This window comes from Bison bison, unplaced genomic scaffold (assembly GCF_000754665.1).
Source record: "Bison bison bison isolate TAMUID 2011002044 unplaced genomic scaffold, Bison_UMD1.0 scf7180017863950, whole genome shotgun sequence".
NCBI lineage: Eukaryota > Metazoa > Chordata > Mammalia > Artiodactyla > Bovidae > Bison > Bison bison.
This window is the reverse complement of record NW_011494522.1, coordinates 271,791-290,714: the sequence shown is the minus strand read 5'-3', so window position 1 is coordinate 290,714 and position 18,924 is coordinate 271,791. Positions and strand designations below refer to the sequence as shown.

Genomic DNA, 18,924 nt, shown 5'->3' with positions numbered 1-18,924 from the left:
TGTTTTCAACCTCATCTCTTGCCATTCCTCTACACTGACCCTGTGCTCTAGTCCTATGAAACTTCCCACATCTCCAGAATATAGTGTGCCCTTTCATATAGGGGTTTCCCTAGTGGTTCAGATGGTAAAGAATCTTCCTGCAATGCAGGAGACCTGGCTTTGATCCCCGAGTTGGAAAGATCCCCTGGAGAAGGGAATGGCAACCCACTCTAGTATTCTTGCCTGGAGAATTCCACTGACAGAGGAACCTTGTGGGCTACAGTCCATCGGGTTGCAAAGAGTTGGACATGATTAAGTGACTTAACACTTTTTTCTTTGGATCTTTACCCACAGTGAATCCACTTTTTAAACTGCCCTTCTTCCCACCTTGCCCTTCAAGAAAATCCCTGTTTATCCTTCAGAATATAATTCAAATGCTACCCTTTTTGTAACATTTCTGATCACTCATCCTCTCCGCACAGAGTTTCTAACTCTTCCACTTGGCTTGTATGGTTCCCATTAGTCTTTTACTATACTACTGCTGCTGCTAAGTCACTTCAGTGTGTCCAACTCTGTGCGACCCCATAGACGGCAGCCCACCAGGCTCCCCCGTCCCTGGGATTCTCCAGGCAAGAACACTGGAGTGGGTTGCCATTTCCTTCTCCAATGCATGAAAGTGAAAAGTGAAAGTAAAGTCGCTCAGTCGTGTCCGACTCTAGCGACCCCATGGACTGCAGCCCACCAGGCTCCTCCGTCCATGGGGTTTTCCAGGCAGGAGCACTGGAGTGGGCGTCATCGCCTTCTCCGCACTGTACTACAGAGTTGCTGACTGTGGGTCTGTTTACCTGCTCCCACTCCACCCAGTCGGACTGTGAGCTCTCTGAGAGCAGGGAGCATGTCTTCTGCATCTTGGCTTCATCAGTCCTTATATAAAGTGATCACATTTCCTAATTTCATTATATTTATAAATTAATGAGCCTACTTGTTCATTTTGCCTCCTTTCTTCTTCTATACTGGGAAAACACTTTAAAAGAAGGCATAAAAACAAAACATCTTCACTAATCAGCTTGTTTTAGGCAAAGTATTTAGAGTTGCACAAGGATAATGTAAGCTTGTATTGCGACTAAATTAACATTTTATTTTTGTTAGCATATGAAATGCCTACCGAGCTTTCTTCAAGTAAGAAATATCATAAAATTTGTTTTTTTTCTGATAAATAAAGGATTTTTATCCATCTCTACCTTTGTCTCCCTAAAAAAAGATAAAAGAACCTTAGTGGACCAACTGAGAAGCAAAATTTTTGTTTTAAAACCACTGTGATAACAAAGAAGGTGATATATTTTAAAGTCTGCAAACTTTAAGAATTATGTTTGACATGCTTATTCACTCAGTCATGTCCAACTCTTTATAATCCTTTGCACTGTAGCCCACCTGGCTCCTCTGTCCATGGGATTTCCCAGGCAAGAATACTGGAGGGTTGCCATTTCCTTCTCCAGGACATCTTCCCAACCCAGGGATCAAACCTGCATCTCCTGTGTCTCCTGCATTGCAGACAGATGTTTTACCCACAGTCATCAGGGAAACCATGCTTAACACACATCATGAAGTCATACATTTGGTACAGTGTGCAGTACAGATTCAGGCAAAACCTACTAGTGCTTCCACATAGCATGATCAGTTCCCTGTTCAGGGGGTGGTAACTGTTGGAACTGGATACAATTGAATTTTATACAGTTGAATTATGTGGCCATATATCAAATTGTGATTTCTCTGCTATCATTTTTTATAAGTAATTATTACATTTATTGTTCCTTATTTTTGTAGAAATATTATGGCTCTTCGAAATCATTTAATTTCAAGCACACCTGCCACGGATTATTTTCTTCAACAAAAAGACTACATCATCATTTTTCTCCTGATTTTGCTTCAAGTCATAATAAACTTCATGTTTAAGTAGAAGTCCTTTACAATTGAGTTAATGAACTGGAATGATCAGATTTGGCCTGGGACCAATGTTGAAGTTGGTTTGGTCTTTATTAAAACATCACAATATTTATAAAACTGAAAACCTTAGAAATAAATGTAGAAGTGTTGATTTTTCATACCTTTTATCCTTAACCTGAAACAAGAGCTATTCTATTTGATTATTAAAGTGAACTATGTGTTAAGTGCCAGAACGTTTCTAGCTTTTGTCAGAATGTGTCTACATGTGAGTATAATAAATCCACATGTATACACAATTGTGTCTTATATATACCTTAACAGTAATCTTTGTAGTCTATGGTATGTTCATGTAATGAAATATATAGCATTAATGTCAGTCATAACAAAAATACTATCGATCTTATATATGTAACAATCTATTTTCTTGATAAAACAGGCACAAAACTTTTATCAGTAAGGAGTTACAGAATGGGAAATAACGGGATACTAGGCATAAATAGTTCAACACACTGTACTGTTAAAAAAAGATCATTTCCAAAGCATTCAGCTCGACTGTCTTCTTACAGAAAACAAACAAAATGTGTGGTCAAATTGAGACAAAGTGGCAAATTGCTTTTTTCAAAAGTTTACACAAGATTTTTTTAATCCCTAGAATTTAATATTTATAGATACAAGTATAAATATGTGTATATCAACAGCAGAAAACTGGTATGCAGCTACTTGGATCTATTGATTCTATCTTTCTTATCGTACGTATATAATACCCACTTAAGCACTTGCTGGAAAAAAGTGTGGTCAAACTTGATTGCTGTCCTTTTTTATTTTTTTAAACTCAGTTGGTCCAATAACATAGGCTAAATTCTAGAGATGTTTGTAGGGCATATAAAATGCTGATAATCGTGATTTTTCATTATGAAAACCTTTCTTTAGCTTTCATTTAGATTCTGGTGTGTTCAGTGAAACAGTAGAATAGAAAATATATATACATATATCTCCCATATTTTACTTCAAAAGCCAAATAAGAGAAGAGTGATAAGAAAAGACACTTAGTGTGGTGGTAATTATGCATTTTAAAATTGGTTTCTTTAAAATGTGCAATACGTTGAGCATCTAAGAAGAGCATCAAGTTCCGAAGTTTAATTCTCTGTTCTCTGCTTTCAGTAACTGCAGTCTGTGGCAAAACCACAGTTCCTCAAGGTTCCTTTTGTTCAGGCTCAGGCAAACATTTTCCCTAAATTTTTTATCAGTTTAATATTTTTACTTTATGTATCTTAGAATTCCAAAAGTAGATTTTGAAATGAAAATGAAGGTCAGAGAGGAAATACTTGCTCTGGCTACATTTGCCCTTGACTAAGAAGAGACTGTGAGATACTAGTGAAGTTATAGTCAATGTTTATGCCATGCTAAGCATACAATAAAGGAAAGATTACTAAATTATTAAAAACTGAAAATGATAAGAAGAGCCTGCTTTGTTCCTCCTAATCAATATAGTGATCTTTAGTCTCCTTAGGTTTTATGAGGAGCCATTTCTCATGTATTTTTGGCAAAACAATAATTGTGAAAATGTTTTTTAAATAGATTATACGTAAATAAGATATACCTATACCCAATATAAGCATAGGTATGACTACACTAAACAGGTGGGTTTTTTGTTTGTACTTCATACTTGTTGATATCATTTTTGTACTCACTCTCTGTTACCAATATTATGCTCAACTGCCTATTCATTAATATATATTTTGTAAATATTGTACAACTCGATCCTTTTTTATGGCTTAAATTAGAATTAATTTATATAAGTTGATTGGCTGATCACAATAATAATTTCATCTTTAAACCCTGAAAACTTAATGTTTCTTTGTTGGTAAACTCCCTTTTGGGGCTTTAGGCTTATCTACTTGTATGCTACTTTCATTTGGTCTTAGTGTTTTATTTGTATGGTTATCCTCTAAGACTAGAGAGGGAGTTGTTTTCTTTATTTTTAAAACTTTTCTTGTTAGGGCAAATGTTATGGGTTCTTATTATCCCAGGAGTCAAAAACTATTTCATGAGAAAGAGCAGGGTTACTCATGCTGTTTCTTATACACTAAAAGCATATGTCTAATCTAATAGTCTTACGCTTTTAGTTATATGAGTTCCTTTCTGTGAACTGAATACAAAACTCAGGAATTGGTGGCTTAGTTTTAGATCAGTTCTTATACTAGGCTTAGTATGTGAATCCTTTAAAATACATAATGAACTTTGTATTTAGCCATGTATGTAATTGACTTTGAATGTTCTCTACCTGAGATTAATCTTCCTTCACACATGGACTCATAAAAATTATGATTTACAGTTCCCAGTTATCTGAGAGTCTCATGATGGTTTCTAGGATTTAAGACCTATAACCAGTTTTTTTTTCTTTTTTTCATTTAATCAAAAATTTTATTTTTTCACTGAAAAATTTAAATAAGTAATAGTTATTGACATGTGCATTTTTGTTTTAGTTATTAAATATACTATGCCTTCAGTTATCCACCATTTAGTGAGATGTAGCTGGCCCAAGAAAAGACAGTAAATTAGGGTGTGTGATATAAGTAAGTTTCAGCAGTAGATATTTCATTTGTATTTCATATCACTACTTTTTTTGTATTACTTATAAAGGTACAGTGTAATTTTTGTTACCATTCCATTGAAAAAGTTGGCCTTGTAAAATACAACTCTCATTTAGTATTCATGCTTTTGTGCCTTTAAGAAAATAATTTTTTGTCATTTTTGTGTTACAGAACTGTAATATGATTCAAAGTGTTTATAGGCTTAATTGTCATAAAAGGGTCATTTCTCTGTGTCACTTTATTTCCTTTTATATAGCTATAGTATGTTTAAACAGTAATGCCGTACTTTTATAAGAGTTTGTCCATTTACCTATCTCAAATATATTCTTCACTTGTCTTCACAACTAGATTCTTCACAACATATTCTTCACAACTAGACTTGTCAGATTATTCTGAGTATTGTTAAACAGTGCCTTTTCGATGGAATTCACACTGTTTTAGGATGTCAACTTGTGCCATATGTATACAAAATTATGTGGAGAAGGCAGTTTTAACTTTTTGAAGAATATCTTGGTCAAATATTTAAGAAAACAAATGCGTAAAATTCCATTTTTTCCAGTGTTTCACATTTCCAGTGAACAGTGAATATATTTGGGGGTTTTTGTTTGACATACAGTGATAATGACATTTGATGAGCCATGCATGATGCTGCAGATGATTTTGAATTATATTAAATGCACAGAAATATTAAAATCAGCATTTATACCAAATTTTCCAATTTGAACCATAGCTGAGAGGGGAGGAATCCCACACAGATCACTAAGTTTACATTTGAACTTCTATCTTATTTGACTACGTGGAAAAAGATTCTTTAACCTGTACCCTGCCACTATTATGTAATTTGGTTTTATTTTGTGTACCTATAGTGTGAATTTAGTATATTAAATTTACTTTTTGTCACTCTTAACATGCTGTTTGTTTTGTTACAGTTTTAATTGAAGATGGACTGTTAAAATTGAATAGGACCAGTGTCTCCTTAATATGATTAACATATTTAGAAGAGCCACAAGAAACCCATGACAAAATGAATGTGAATATACTTTATAAAATATTTAGAAAATTTTCTTTCTGAATTTATCATGAAAAATTATTTGAGAATTACAATATTAAATTTAAAGAAAAAATGCCATGAAACATTTGAACTGATGAGCCACACAACTTCAGTTGAAATTTTTTACTTTTTAGCATGTTAACTATACATCTAAGTTAAATATCCTGTTTAATGATCATTTATAAATTCAAACACTGGTCAGTTTTGTAAAACAGAATAAAAGTATGTTATTTGCAGTGTAAGTACAGCACACTGTCAAGTTATTTTCCTTAAGGTGCATAGTAAATGTACAGATAGTCATAGGCAACTGTTTTGTAATGTATTACATTTCTAATCTGTTACTCCTAACCTACTATAAATGTTTGCAGAGACAAAAGAATTGAATTTTTCTAATGATCTGTAAAATGATGCTAACTTCAACTAGGCATTCTAAATAAAATTTTTAAAAAGAGCAAACTGATCAAATGATTTTGAATATAACATGGTGACTAAAAACTAGTAATGAGTTTTTAGTTAAAAGTCATTTGGGGAGTAGTTGTGAATGATGGTGAAGGGATTTAACAGCTAGAGTCCCTAATGTATGCTTTACATGATGTTTTACATTCACTCTTCTTGAATACTCATAATAACCTTCAGATAAATGGAAGTTAGATTTTAGAGATGAAGAATCTGAGGCTCATAGAAGTTACATCATTCTGAAAGCTACATAATAAGAGTGATAGCAAGCCCAAGTCTGAATCCAGGTCTGACTTCAGTGTCCATTCTCTTTCCACTGTACACTTAAACAGAACTCTGATCAAAGCACTTTACTTTTAAATGTTTGTAATAGTCTGTTGCTCAAATCAAGTAACCCCTTTGTGATGGATAAGGAAAAAAAACCTTTCTATCATTCAGTTCAGTTCAATTGCTCATTCATGTCCGATTCTTTGCGACCCCCCGGACCACAGAACGCCAGGCCTGATGCCATCCAACCATCTCATTCTCTGTCGTCCCCTTCTCCTCCTGCCTTCAATCTTTCCCAGCATCAGGGTCTTTTCAGATGAGTCAGCTCTTCGCATCAGGTGGCCAAAGTATTGGAGTTTCAGCTTCAGCATCAATCCTTCCAATGAACATTCAGAACTGATCTCCTTTAGGATGGACTGGTTGGATCTCGTTGCAGTCCAAGGGACTCTCAAGAGTCTTCAACAACACAGTTCGAAAGCATCAATTCTTCAGTGCTCAGCTTTCTTTATAGTCCAACTCTCACATTCATACATGACCACTGGAAAAGCCATAACCTTCACTAGACAGACCTTTGTTGGCAAAGTAATGTCTCTGCTTTTCAGTATGCTCTCTAGGTTGGTCATAACTTTCTTTCCAAGGAGGAAAGTTTCTGCCATAAAGGTGGTGTCATCTGCATATCTGAGGTTGTTATTTCTTCCAGCAATCCTGATTCCAGCTTGTGCATCCAGCCCAGCATTTCATGATGTACTCTGCATATAAGTTAAATAAGCAGGGTGACAATACAGTCTTGGTTCACTCCTTTTCCTATTTGGAACCAGTCTGTTGTTCCATGTCCAGTTCTAACTGTTGCTTCCTGACCTGCATACAGATTTCTCAAGAGGCAGGTCAGGTGGTCTGGTATTCCCATCTCTTTCAGAATGTTCCACAGATTATTGTGATCCACACAGTCAAAGGCTTTGGCATAGTCAGTAAAGCAGAAATAGATGTTTTTCTGGAACTCTTTTTCAATGATCCAGCAGATGTTGACAATTTGATCTCTGGTTCCTCTGCCTTTTCTAAATCCAGTTTGAACATCTGGAAGCTCACGGTTCACATATTGCTGAAGCCAGACTTGGAAAATTTTGAGCATTACTTTACTAGCATGTGAGATGAGTGCAATTGTATGGTAGTTTGAGCATTCTTTGGCATTGCCTTTCTTTGGGATTGGAATGAAAACTGACCTATTCCAGTCCTGTGACCACTGCTGAGTTTTCCAAATTTGCTGACATATTGAGTGCAACACTTTCACAGCATCATCTTTTAGGATTTGAAATAGCTCCACTGGAATTCCATCACCTCCACTAGCTTTGTTCATAGTGATGCTTCCTAAGGCCCACTTGACTTCACATTCCAGCTTGTCTGGCTCTAAGTGAGTGATCACTCCATCTTGATTATCTGGGTCGTGAAGATCTTTTTTGTACAGTTCTGTGTATTCTTGCCACCTCTTCTGAATATCTTCTGCTTCTGTTAGGTCTATACCATTTCTGTCCCTTATAGAGCCCATGTTTGCATGAAATGTTCCCTTGGTATCTCTTAATTTTCTTGAAGAGATCTCTAGTCTTTCCCATTCTATTGTTTTCCTCTAGTTCTTTGCACTGATCACTGAGCAAGGCTTTCTTATCTCTCTTTGCTATTCTTTGGAACTCTGCATTCAGATGCTTATATCTTTCCTTTTCTCCTTTGCTTTTTGCTTCTTTTTTCACAGCTATTTTAAGGCCTCAGACAGTCATTTTGGCTTCTTGGATTTCTTGGGGATGGCCTTGATCCCTGTCCCCTGTACAGTCATGAATCTCCATCTGCAGTTTATCAAGCACTCTGTCTATCAGATCTAGTCCCTTAAATCTATTTCTCACCCCCACTGTATAATCATAAGGGATTTGATTCAGGTCATACCTGAATAGTCTAGTGGTTTTCCCTACCTTCTTCAATTTAAGTCTGAATTTGGCAATAAGGAGTTCATGATGTGCCACAGTCAGCTCCCAGTCTTGTTTTTGCTGACTGTATAGAGCTTTCTCCATCTTTGACTGCAAAGAATATAATCAATCTGATTTCGGTGTTGGCCATCTGGTGATGTCCATGTGTGGAGTTTTCTCTTATGTTGTTGGAAGAGGGGTTTGTTAGGACCAGTGCATTCTCTTGGAAAACTCTATTAGACTTTGCCCTGCTTCATTCTGTACTCCAGAGCCAAATCTGCCTGTTACTCAGGTGTTTCTTGACTTCCTACTTTTGCATTCCAGTCCCCTATAATGAAAAGGACATCTTTTTTGGGTGTTAGTTCTAAAAGGTCTTGTAGGTCTTCATAGAACCGTTCAAGTTCAGCTTCTTCCACATTATTGGTCAGGGCATAGACTTGGATTACCATGATATTGAATGGTTTGCTTACATAAACATAGATAACAAAACTCACATGAAAACGTTTTTCCCCCACAAATTATCTATTAGTCCCAACTGAGTCAACATCAACATCACATATGTTACAAGATATCATTCCTCTAGTTTTCCTCCTTCATCCCCCAACCCAGTATTTGCTCCCCTCAGTTGCTTGTGGCTAAGAGCGAGTTAGTTTTGTCTTACTGCCGGGAATGGGAGGGCTTACAGGTGTCTCCTGTCCTATACATAGGAGTAAAGGATAGGGAAAATAGCCCCTCACTGTTCAACCTCAATGAAACATCTAAAAGGTCATTTTCCTGATGTTGACCAAACTCCTATATAGTTGTATTGGGTTGATAATTCTTTTGAACCTTACAAAACATCCCTTTCTTGTGGAAATAGTGGGTCCCTACACTGGTGACACATGACGGTAATTTGTTGAGTATGTTGTATTTGTTGAGTGCCTAGTACTTATGACACACCATGCCAAAAAAATACCCCCCAAATCCCACAGCTTTGTAAACTGTCCACTGCCACCATTACCTATCACCATTTTTTCTTTTAAGATGAGAAAAGTGGAGACAAAGAATGTCACAGATGTAAATGGCACAACAAACACAGGTAAATCTTAAGCCCATGCTCTTTACCATTTCATCCTTAAAAGAGAGGGGCGTGTCTTAACGTACGAAACAGTATGTTCTTTCTGCTTAACAGTATTTTTTTTTCCTGCCGTCGGATTGTGTGCAATAATCCTGGGTCACTGTTTTTAAAGCATACTATTGATTACCAGTAAGTCCTCACATTTATCACCTCTGCTAAAGAAAAAGAAAATTGCGGTGGCGAGGATTTCATGTTGTTGATACTTAAGCCCAGGAAATGCGGCAAAGCCACCTGCAGAAAGCATGAAGCCTGCAGCTGGTGACCGTGGCCAGGCCCTCCTCATCTGGCCCACACCGCGAAAGAAAACCGCTGGTGCAGAATGTGGACAGGATAGGCACAAGCTCATGGCAGAGGTTTGGGAACTAATTTTTGACGGCAGTTGGAAACGAACCGAATTCTAGCCGCAGGGCCCAGTCCCTCCACTATCGTGCCGAGCTCCTGGGAAAGGAGAGATCTGGTGGCAGCTGAAGCCTCCAGGAAAGGAATGAATTCACCTAGGGAGCTGGGGAAGGGCTTTCAGCTTCCTCTCCAGAGACAGGTTCAGAAAAGCCCCGACCTTTTTTCTACCTTAGCGGGCTTTTGGACCGCTAGTTCTACTGGCCGAACTGCGGGGCAATTTCCGGAGGACGGGCGGAACGGCAGACCCTCGCCCAACCAAGAAGCCTAGTTGCCCCGGCTTCCGGTCTTCTACCCGCCCCTTCCGCTTCCGGCGGTACCCGCGCTGTATTCCTTCCAGGCAATCCTGGTTTTCTGCAAGCGGCGTGCGTAGGCCGCTGGAACCTGAAGGGCTATGGCCGCTGCGGGGTCTGTGACGGTGGCGTTGCATGTGGCGGAAGTGCTAGAAACCATCGTGAGCGGTTGCCTGGGGCCGGAAGGGCGGCAAGTTCTGTGTACCAAGCCCACTGGCGAGGTGCTGCTCAGCCGGGATGGAGGCTGCCTGTTGAAGGCGCTGCATTTAGAGCATCCCATAGCCAGGTACCCGCGACGCAGGCTGCAGCCCTTTAGAGCATCCTCTACTTAGGTACTCACGTTCCGCACTCCAGATGGACACCTCACTTCATCTCCCTGGACTTCTTGTCCGTAAGGTTTTGCTCTTTGGGAAAACTGACCTTCTCCCTCTCGCCCAGCAGAAAAAGCCCAGCCATTCTGCCAGTGGAAGCTAGAGGTCCAATAACCCGGAAGATGGTAAAGAGGTCAGGGCTTCTCGGGAGCTATTTCTGGAGAAAACTGACCTTGGATGGGACCAGTGTACGCTCAGCGTTAGAGCACTGTCCTAGGGAACATTCCACAACTGAAAAGAGCGTTTCTCCTTTCCTTCCAGCTCGACCCAACCCAAGAATCTTTAAATAGCACAATGGTGGTTCTATTGTTTTTCCCTTTTAAGTAACAGAAACCATTCAGCCTATATTTAAGTAAATTTTAAAAGGGAAAAAACAAACTAAGTACATCAAGGAGATAGTATTCTCATTTTATAGATGTAAAAGCATGCTTTCAACTTGATTCAGATGTGGAAAGGCACCCCTCTGAAAATCTGAGTTGCTTTCTTTCTTTCTTGTGCAGGGTGATGGTGGCCTGTGTTTCCAGTCATCTAAGAAAAACAGGAGATGGTGCTAAAACATTTATTATCTTTCTTTGCCATTTACTCAGAGGACTTCGTGAGATCACAGACAAGGAAAAGGATTCTTTCCTTTTTGAAAATATTCAAACCTGTGGAAGGCATTGGAAAAACTGCTGTCGGTGGAAATTTATTTCCCAAGCTTTTCTAACATTTCAGACACAAATATTAGACTATGTTATGGACCATTACTTAAGTAGACACTTCTTGTCCATCTTTTCTTCATGCACTAAAGAAAGAACATTGTGTAGGAGCTCTTTAGAGATGCTCTTAGGAGCATACTTTTGTGGAAGAGTGGGAAGAAATAATCACAACTTGATATCTCAGTTGATGTGTGACTATGTTTTCAAGTGTACAGCTTGTGAAAGTAGGTTTGAAGAAGTACTGGAGATAGTGGATGACTGTTTTGTTGAGTTGAAAGTTGGTGTCACTGGCCTTCCCGTTTCCGATTCCAGGATCATAGCTGGGCTTGTGCTTCAGAGAGACTTTTCTGTGTACTGTCCAGCAGATGGTGACATAAGAATAGTGATAGTAACAGAAACCATTCAGCCTCTTTTTTCAATTCCTGGATCAGAGTTTACTCTAAATTCAGAAGCACAGTTTCAGACATCTCAGTTTTGGATTACAGAAAGAACAAAAGCAATAGTGAAACATTTACAGAATCAGAATGTAAAATTACTCCTATCTACTGTGAAACAACCAGACTTGGTAATTTATTGTGCGGGACTGAATGGCATATCTGTGGTGGAGTGCTTATCATCTGAAGAACTTTCTCTGATCCAGAGAGTCATTGGTCTTGCTCCCTTTGTACTACCAGAGGCGTCTTCTCAGTATGAACTCTCTCACACTGCTTTGGCGAAATTCTGTAAACCCCTCATCCTTAGATCCAAAAGGTTTGTTCATCTTGGCTTGATGAGCACCTGTTCATTCGCACCACATTGTATAGCTCTTTGTGGACCGGTGCAGGGGCTTGTGGAACAACATGAGAATGCTTTACATGGAGCGTTTAAAATGCTTCGGCAAGCATTTAAAGACCTTGATCTAAATTGTGTGACACAAACCAGTGACCAAAGTTGTACCTCAGGTCCTTGTATATATAAGAATAGTAGAGAGAGTAATGAGTTACCAAAAATAGTTAACAGCTCAATACAAAGGTCGTATCAGGACACTGTTGTAAAGAACAAAGGTGAACTGGCAAAAACTCAAACGAATTTAAAAGTATGTTCAAATTTGATAGTTCCAAGCGTCAAATTAGAGCAAAATGTATTGTGTTCAACACCAAAAGTGGCAGTAACAGATTCATACCAGACAGATGAAACATTGAGATGTTCATCCCCAAACAAAGGGAGGATAATGGATGACCATGAACCCTTTATTGAGAGTAATTCTGCTAACTCAAAACCAGAGAATACCAGAAGGGGAATTTCTTACGAAAATTTACAGGTTACAAAACTTGCTAGAAAGGACAGCATTTTACCACTGAGGTATAAGTCACTAGAGACGTGTACTTCCCAAAGTTACTATTCCTCATCTATACCAGCTGGTTGTGTTTTGCCTGTGGGTGGTAATTTTGAGATCTTATTGCATTACTATCTTCTCAACTATGCCAAAAAATGCCAGCAATCAGAACAAACCATGGTTAGTAGGATAATAGCCAATGCAATTTTAGGCGTTCCCAAAATCTTATATAAGTCTAAGAAAGGAAATTACAGCTTTCCACAAGTATATGTAAGAGCTCTCCAGGCACTGCAAACCAATCAACCCATGATAAGCAACCAAACAGGTTTGGAATCAGTTGCTAGTAAATACCAATTACTAACTTCAGTTCTTCAGTGCTTGACAAACATTTTGACTGTTGACTTAGTAATCAATATTAAGAGACAGCCTCAGGAAGTTTATGATCAAGATTCAGAAGAAGAACTATAAAATGGAAAGCTTTTTATTAACCAGAGTTTTAATCCAACTCAAGCCATAAAACAAGGCAGGCATGTGACCACTGATTTTCAAGTTAATTCAACCTCGTTAGGAAAACAGCAGAACTTTAAAGTCTTTAGAAGTACATGAGGCCACCAGACGTTCAGATATGAATATTGTAGACTGCATTCATTATGGAACAGTTCTGAGGAGGAAGTCTGGCTGAGTGAAGCCAGGATCTGAGTAAGTGGATCTTTTTTCCCCCAGTGTCCCTGCGTCTCAGCTCTTGAGTTAGTCTGTGGTTTGGAGGGAAAGTGTTTTTTCATAGCTCCCTTTTACTTTTCTGTATCTTTTTTCACTCTTCTTCCCTTCTGCCTTGCCTTTCTATAGTTAGTTAATAGAATAATTTCAGATTTGGATGAAGTCTCCAAATGCCATCCTACTTTAGTTCATAAAATATTATTTGCTTATTGAAAATGATTCATTTTCCCTACTCATAATTTCTGTAGCAAAAGTCTCATTCTTTTTTCTCAAACAGTATATAAGTAAAATTATTTTTTACTTTAATTGTCCCCTTATTTAGAGCTTGGATAGATTTTTTTCACCATTCATGCACCATTGAATATGTTACCATAAATAGGATTTTGTGGATTGTATTTATTTTCATTTCTTTAGTTGAAATAATTCCAAAAAGAATATGAAAATCATACTATCATTTTCTCCTGTTCTCTAAGAGCTTGCAAGATAGTTCATGTATCTGTTGGGCTTTCTTGTATTGTATGCATAGCCATAGTTCAGTAGTAATAGATAATTTGAGGGTTACAGTTGGCTCTCTGATCTGTGGGTTGGACATCAATGGGTTCAACCAACTGTGGATTGAAAATATTCAGGGAAAAAATTTACAGAAAGTTCCCAAAAGCATAACTTTAATTTGCCAGGTGCACTGGCAACTATTTACATAGTATTTACATTGTATTAGGGATTATAAGTAATCTATAATCTATGATTATATATATATCTATATATATATATATCTCTATATATCTAAATCTATGATTTAAAGTACAAAGACTATGTGCATTGCTTATATGCAAATGCTGTGCCATTTTTTATAAGAGACTTGAACATCACAGATTTTAGTGTCTGCTGGGAGGCGGGGCTGGGTGTGTGTTCTGGAACCAATCCCCCTTGGATACCGAGAGACTGCTATATTTATGTCTAATATGAATTTTTTAATGTTTATATTTTAAAGGTTTATAAATGCAAAAAAATATTGTGATTCTAGCTGTGAATAAGGGCAATATCTTCTACTTTTGATAGTTCTCTGTAACACCCCAGGCAGTATTAAGTTCATACCGAGTATTCAGAAGGGCTTGTTGAATAAAACTGTTTTCTTTAATCTGTTCTAATTATGTGTTTCCTGTTTACTAATTCAACAAATTCTTTTTGAGTGCTTGCTGTGTGCCAGATGCTGAATATGCTGTGGTAAACAAATAGATATGGTTCCTACCTTCAGGCGCTTTTCCTTAAAGGTTAATGTGTAGTGGGTAGTAACACCAGTTGGACTGAAATTAAATGGAGGAAAACCAATTTTTAAAATTTCATTAGAGTTAAACTTGAAAAAGCAATGACTGACAATATATTAAAAGACAGCAACGTCCCATGCTCAGTTGGGCGGCACACATACTAAAATGTGATCCATAAGATCAGCATGAGCCTGACACAGGGTGACACCCAAAAATCTAACGTTCCATCCCTGCAAATCTTTTATATTAAGTAAAATTTTATTTTTGTAAGGTTTATGTTATATGCAAGCGAAAGTGTTAGTTGCTCAGTTGTGTCTGACTCTTTGAGACCCCATGGATTGATTGTAGCCTGCCAGGCTCCTTTGCCCATGGAATTCTCCAGGCAAGAATAATGGAATGAGTAGCTGTTCCCTTCTCCAGGGGATCTTCCTGACCCAGGGATCGAACCAGGTCTGCATTGCAGGAAGATTCTTTACCATCTTAGCCTACCATCTGAGCCAAGCCACTCTGGACATATTTTGTTATATGTGATAACACTGTTTCACTTCTGTGATTATGGAGAGAATGTATTATTTCTCTTTCTTATACTAAATCCATAGATACATAGATGTACTGTAAAATTATTGGATCATTTTTTTCATTCACTTTTTTAAATTGCCTGTCAGGTCTCTTGATAACTTTGCTTTATTTTGCTGCTGTTGTTTTAAATACTTCTCCATCAGTGAAGGCATTCAAAAACATGCATGCCCATGCCTTGCGTTTGGTAGGCGTTTATAGCTATAAATAGTCACTGGTCCAGGAGCCCCTTTGTAAGCTGGGAATGTTTGTGTTTGGTACCTAATCTAATATCTGCCACATAGTAGTAGCCAATAAATGTCTGTTAGGGAGCTCTGGTCCTCATAGATGAGGCCCTAATTATTTCTATCAAACTTTCATGGAAAAGAATCTGTTTGCAGGGGAAAGAAGCAGAAAATGTAGAACAGGTCTATACAAAGCGATCTTTTTTATTTTCATTAAAAACATCCTCAAAAATGGTGATAAAGCTTTCATGGGTCATCTTTGTCCTTTGCAGAATAACACTAGAGAGTTCACATTACTGAGTTAGATAAAAGAGCATTTCAAAAAATGTGGTTATGTTATACTTAAACCCACTTCCACAAAGGGTTTGAGGTGACCTGCAACAAAAATAGATAAAACTAAAGTAAAATCTGAATAAAAATTAAAGAAGACCAAAGAAAATGTAGAAGATGATTAAAATCAAGACCATGTTCTGTTTTTATTGCTGCATGATGAATATTTTTATTCATTCAAAAATTTTATTCAAATTGTACTTGATTTGAATCACTGTATCATTGCCTCTCATGGTTCTGAGAGCTGCCTGGATTTAGCTGGACAAGTTTCACTGTATTCTGTCGGTTCAGGCAGCCATAAGGGTCAGCTGAAATTCAAGGGGAGGGAACACAGGTCCCACCACTCAATGGGAAATGTCGATGTCACCTTATAGGAACAGCATGTGGGATGAGATATGCTGAGGCAGCTATCTTTGGAAAACAGAATCTGCTATACCATGGGAGAGAAAAGCTTCTCAACTGAGGTTTTTATTATTGTTTTCTGTAGTTACATGTCAGTCTACCGTCCACAAACACATTCTCCCCAATAACTTTTACGAACCCCTTATTTTTTCTCATTGGGCCAGCACAATCCATTTTTATTCCCAAAACAATAGACATTAAATAGTTGAACATCCTTCAATGGCTTTAGCCAAAGAGTTGTTTAACCATGTTACACTGGAAATGTTACGATATCCATGTTTTAGACTAAAACGGACAGGGAAGAGTTCAATTTGAGCCTGAACTTTTATCAGAAATTACTCATTCCCTTCCAAAAGGAATAGAATATGTTTTTCCATCATCACAGCACTGGGGGGAGTGAGGCTAGGATGGAGCTTTGTAAATAGCAAGAGATTAGTACCAACCCTCCTGGCTCAGACGGTAAAGAATCTGCCTGCAATACAGGAGACCCAGGTTTGATATCTGGGTCGGGAAAATACCTTGAAGAAAGGAATGGCTACCCACTCCAGTATTCTTGCCTGTAGAATTCCATGGGCAAAGGAGCCAGGCAGGCTACAGTCTATGGGGTCGCAAAGAGTTGGACACAACTGAGTGACTAAGATCAGATCAGATCAGTCGCTCAGTCGTGTCCAACTCTTTGCGACCCCATGAATTGCAGCACGCCAGGCCTCCCTGTCCATCACCAACTCCCCGAGTTCACTCAGACTCACGTCCATCGAGTCAGTGATGCCATCCAGCCATTTCATCCTCTGTCATCCCCTTCTCCTCTTGCCCCCAATCCCTCCCAGCATCAGAGTCTTTTCCAATGAGTCAACTCTTCGCATGAGGTGGCCAAAGTACTGGAGTTTCAGCTTTAGCATCATTCCTTCCAAAGAAATCCCAGGGCTGATCTTCAGAATGGACTGGTTGGGTCTCCTTGCAGTCCAAGGGACTCTCAAGAGTCTTCTCCAACACCACAGTTCAAAAGCATCAGTTCTTCAGCACTCAGCCTTCTTCACAGTCCAACTCTCACATCCATACATGACCACTGGAAAAACCATAGCCTTGACTAGACGAACCTTTGTTGGCAAAGTAATGTCTCTGCTTTTGAATATGCTATCTAGGTTGGTCATAACTTTCCTTCCAAGGAGTAAGCGTCTTTTAATTTCATGGCTGCCGTCACCATCTGTAGTGATTTTGGAGCCCAGAAAAATAAAGTCTGACACTGTTTCCACTGTTTCCCCATCTATTTCCCATGAAGTGATGGGACCAGATGCCATGATCTTTGTTTTCTGAATGTTGAGCTTTAAGCCATCTTTTTCACTCTCCACTTTCACTTTCATCAAGAGGCTTTTGAGTTCTTCTTCACTTTCTGCCATAAGGGTGGTGTCATCTGCATATCTGAGGTTATTGACATTTCTCCCGGCAATCTTGATTCCAGCTTGTGTTTCTTTCAGTCCAGCGTTTCTCATGATGTACTCTGCATGTAAGTTAAATAAACAGGGTGACAATATACAGCCTTGACGAACTCCTTTTTCTATTTGGAACCAGTCTGTTGTTCCATGTCCAGTTCTAACTGTTGCTTCCTGACCTGCATACAGATTTCTCAGGAGGCAAATCAGGTGGTCTGGTATTCCCATCTCTTTCAGAATTTTCCGCAGTTTATTGTGATCGACACAGTCAAAGACTTTGGCTAGTCGATAAAGCAGAAATAGATGCTTTCTGGAACTCTCTTGCTTTTTCCATGATCCAGCGGATGTTGGCAATTTGATCTCTGGTTCCTCTGCCTTTTCTAAAACCAGCTTGGACATCAGGAAGTTCACGGTTCACATATTGCTGAAGCCTGGCTTGGAGAATTTTCAGCATTACTTTACTAGCATGTGCGATGGGTGCAATTGTGTGGTAGTTTGAGCGTTCTTTGGCATTGCCTTTCTTTGGGATTGGAATGAACACTGACCTTTTCCAGTCCTGTGGCCACTGCTGAGTTTTCCAAATTTGCTGGCCTATTGAGGGCAGCACTTTCACAGCATCATCTATCAGGATCTGGAGTAGCTCAACTGGAATTCCATCACCTCCACTAGCTTTGTTCGTAGTGATGCTTTCCAAGGCCCACTTGACTTCACATTCCAGCTTGTCTGGCTCTAGGTCACTGATCACACCATCGTGATTCTCTGGGTCGTGAAGATCTTTTTTGTACAGTTCTTCTGTGTATTCTTGCCATCTCTTCTTAATATCTTCTGCTTCTGTTAGGTCCATCCCATTTCTGTCCTTTATTGAGTCCATCTTTGCATGAAATGTTCCTTTGGTATCTCTGATTTTCTTGAAGAGATCCCTGGTCTTTCCCATTCTGTTGTTTTCCTCTATTTCTTTGCATTGATCACTGAAGAAGGATTTCTTATCTCTTCTTGCTATTCTTTGGAACTCTGCATCAGATGTTTATATCTTTCCTTTTCTTCTTTGCTTTTCCCTTCTCTTCACAGCTATTTGTAAGGCCTCCCTAGACAGCCATTTTGCTTTTTTGCATTTCTTTTCCATGGGGATGGTCTTGATCCCTGTCTCCTGTACAATGTCACGAACCTCAGTCCATAGTTCATCAGGCACTCTATCTATCAGATCTAGGCCCTTAAATCTATTTCTCACTTCCACTGTATAATCATAAGGGATTTGATTTAGGTCATACCTGAGTGACTAAGCACACATACAAATCTAGATGGATCCACAAACTAAATGGATTAGGGACAGTGACAGACATGCATAGGGAAGAGGTGGTTTCTCAGTGTATACCTTATGGCATTTTGATTTTTGAGCCATTTGAATGCTACTTATTGACATGAAATAAAATTAAAAAAAATAAATTTAGAGCACACACATATAGAATGCCCCTTAAATAGCTAAAATAAGGATCCTGACCTAAGGAAATGCAAGATCATGACAGAAGAAGAATGATGTGAGATACACA

General features: G+C 38.5%; 2 protein-coding genes across 10 annotated transcripts in view; both read left to right on the top strand.

Moving 5' to 3' along the window:
* OSBPL8 (oxysterol binding protein-like 8) overlaps window positions 1–6,021 on the top strand; it is a 136,840-nt gene extending 130,819 nt beyond the window's left edge. For all 9 annotated transcript variants that reach the window (XM_010833860.1, XM_010833864.1, XM_010833867.1 and 6 more), the window contains one exon: window positions 1,804–6,021. In XM_010833860.1, coding sequence (XP_010832162.1) covers window positions 1,804–1,936 — 133 coding nt within the window. In that variant the 3' untranslated portion in view covers window positions 1,937–6,021. The remainder of the gene's footprint in view (window positions 1–1,803) is intronic.
* Window positions 6,022–10,084: 4,063 nt separating this feature from the next.
* On the top strand, window positions 10,085–14,644 carry BBS10 (Bardet-Biedl syndrome 10). Its single transcript, XM_010833859.1, has 2 exons — window positions 10,085–10,335; window positions 10,921–14,644. Exons 1-2 carry the CDS (start codon window positions 10,151–10,153, stop codon window positions 12,899–12,901), a joined length of 2,166 nt encoding a protein of 721 aa, XP_010832161.1. The 5' UTR covers window positions 10,085–10,150; the 3' UTR covers window positions 12,902–14,644.
* Window positions 14,645–18,924: the final 4,280 nt, after the last annotated feature.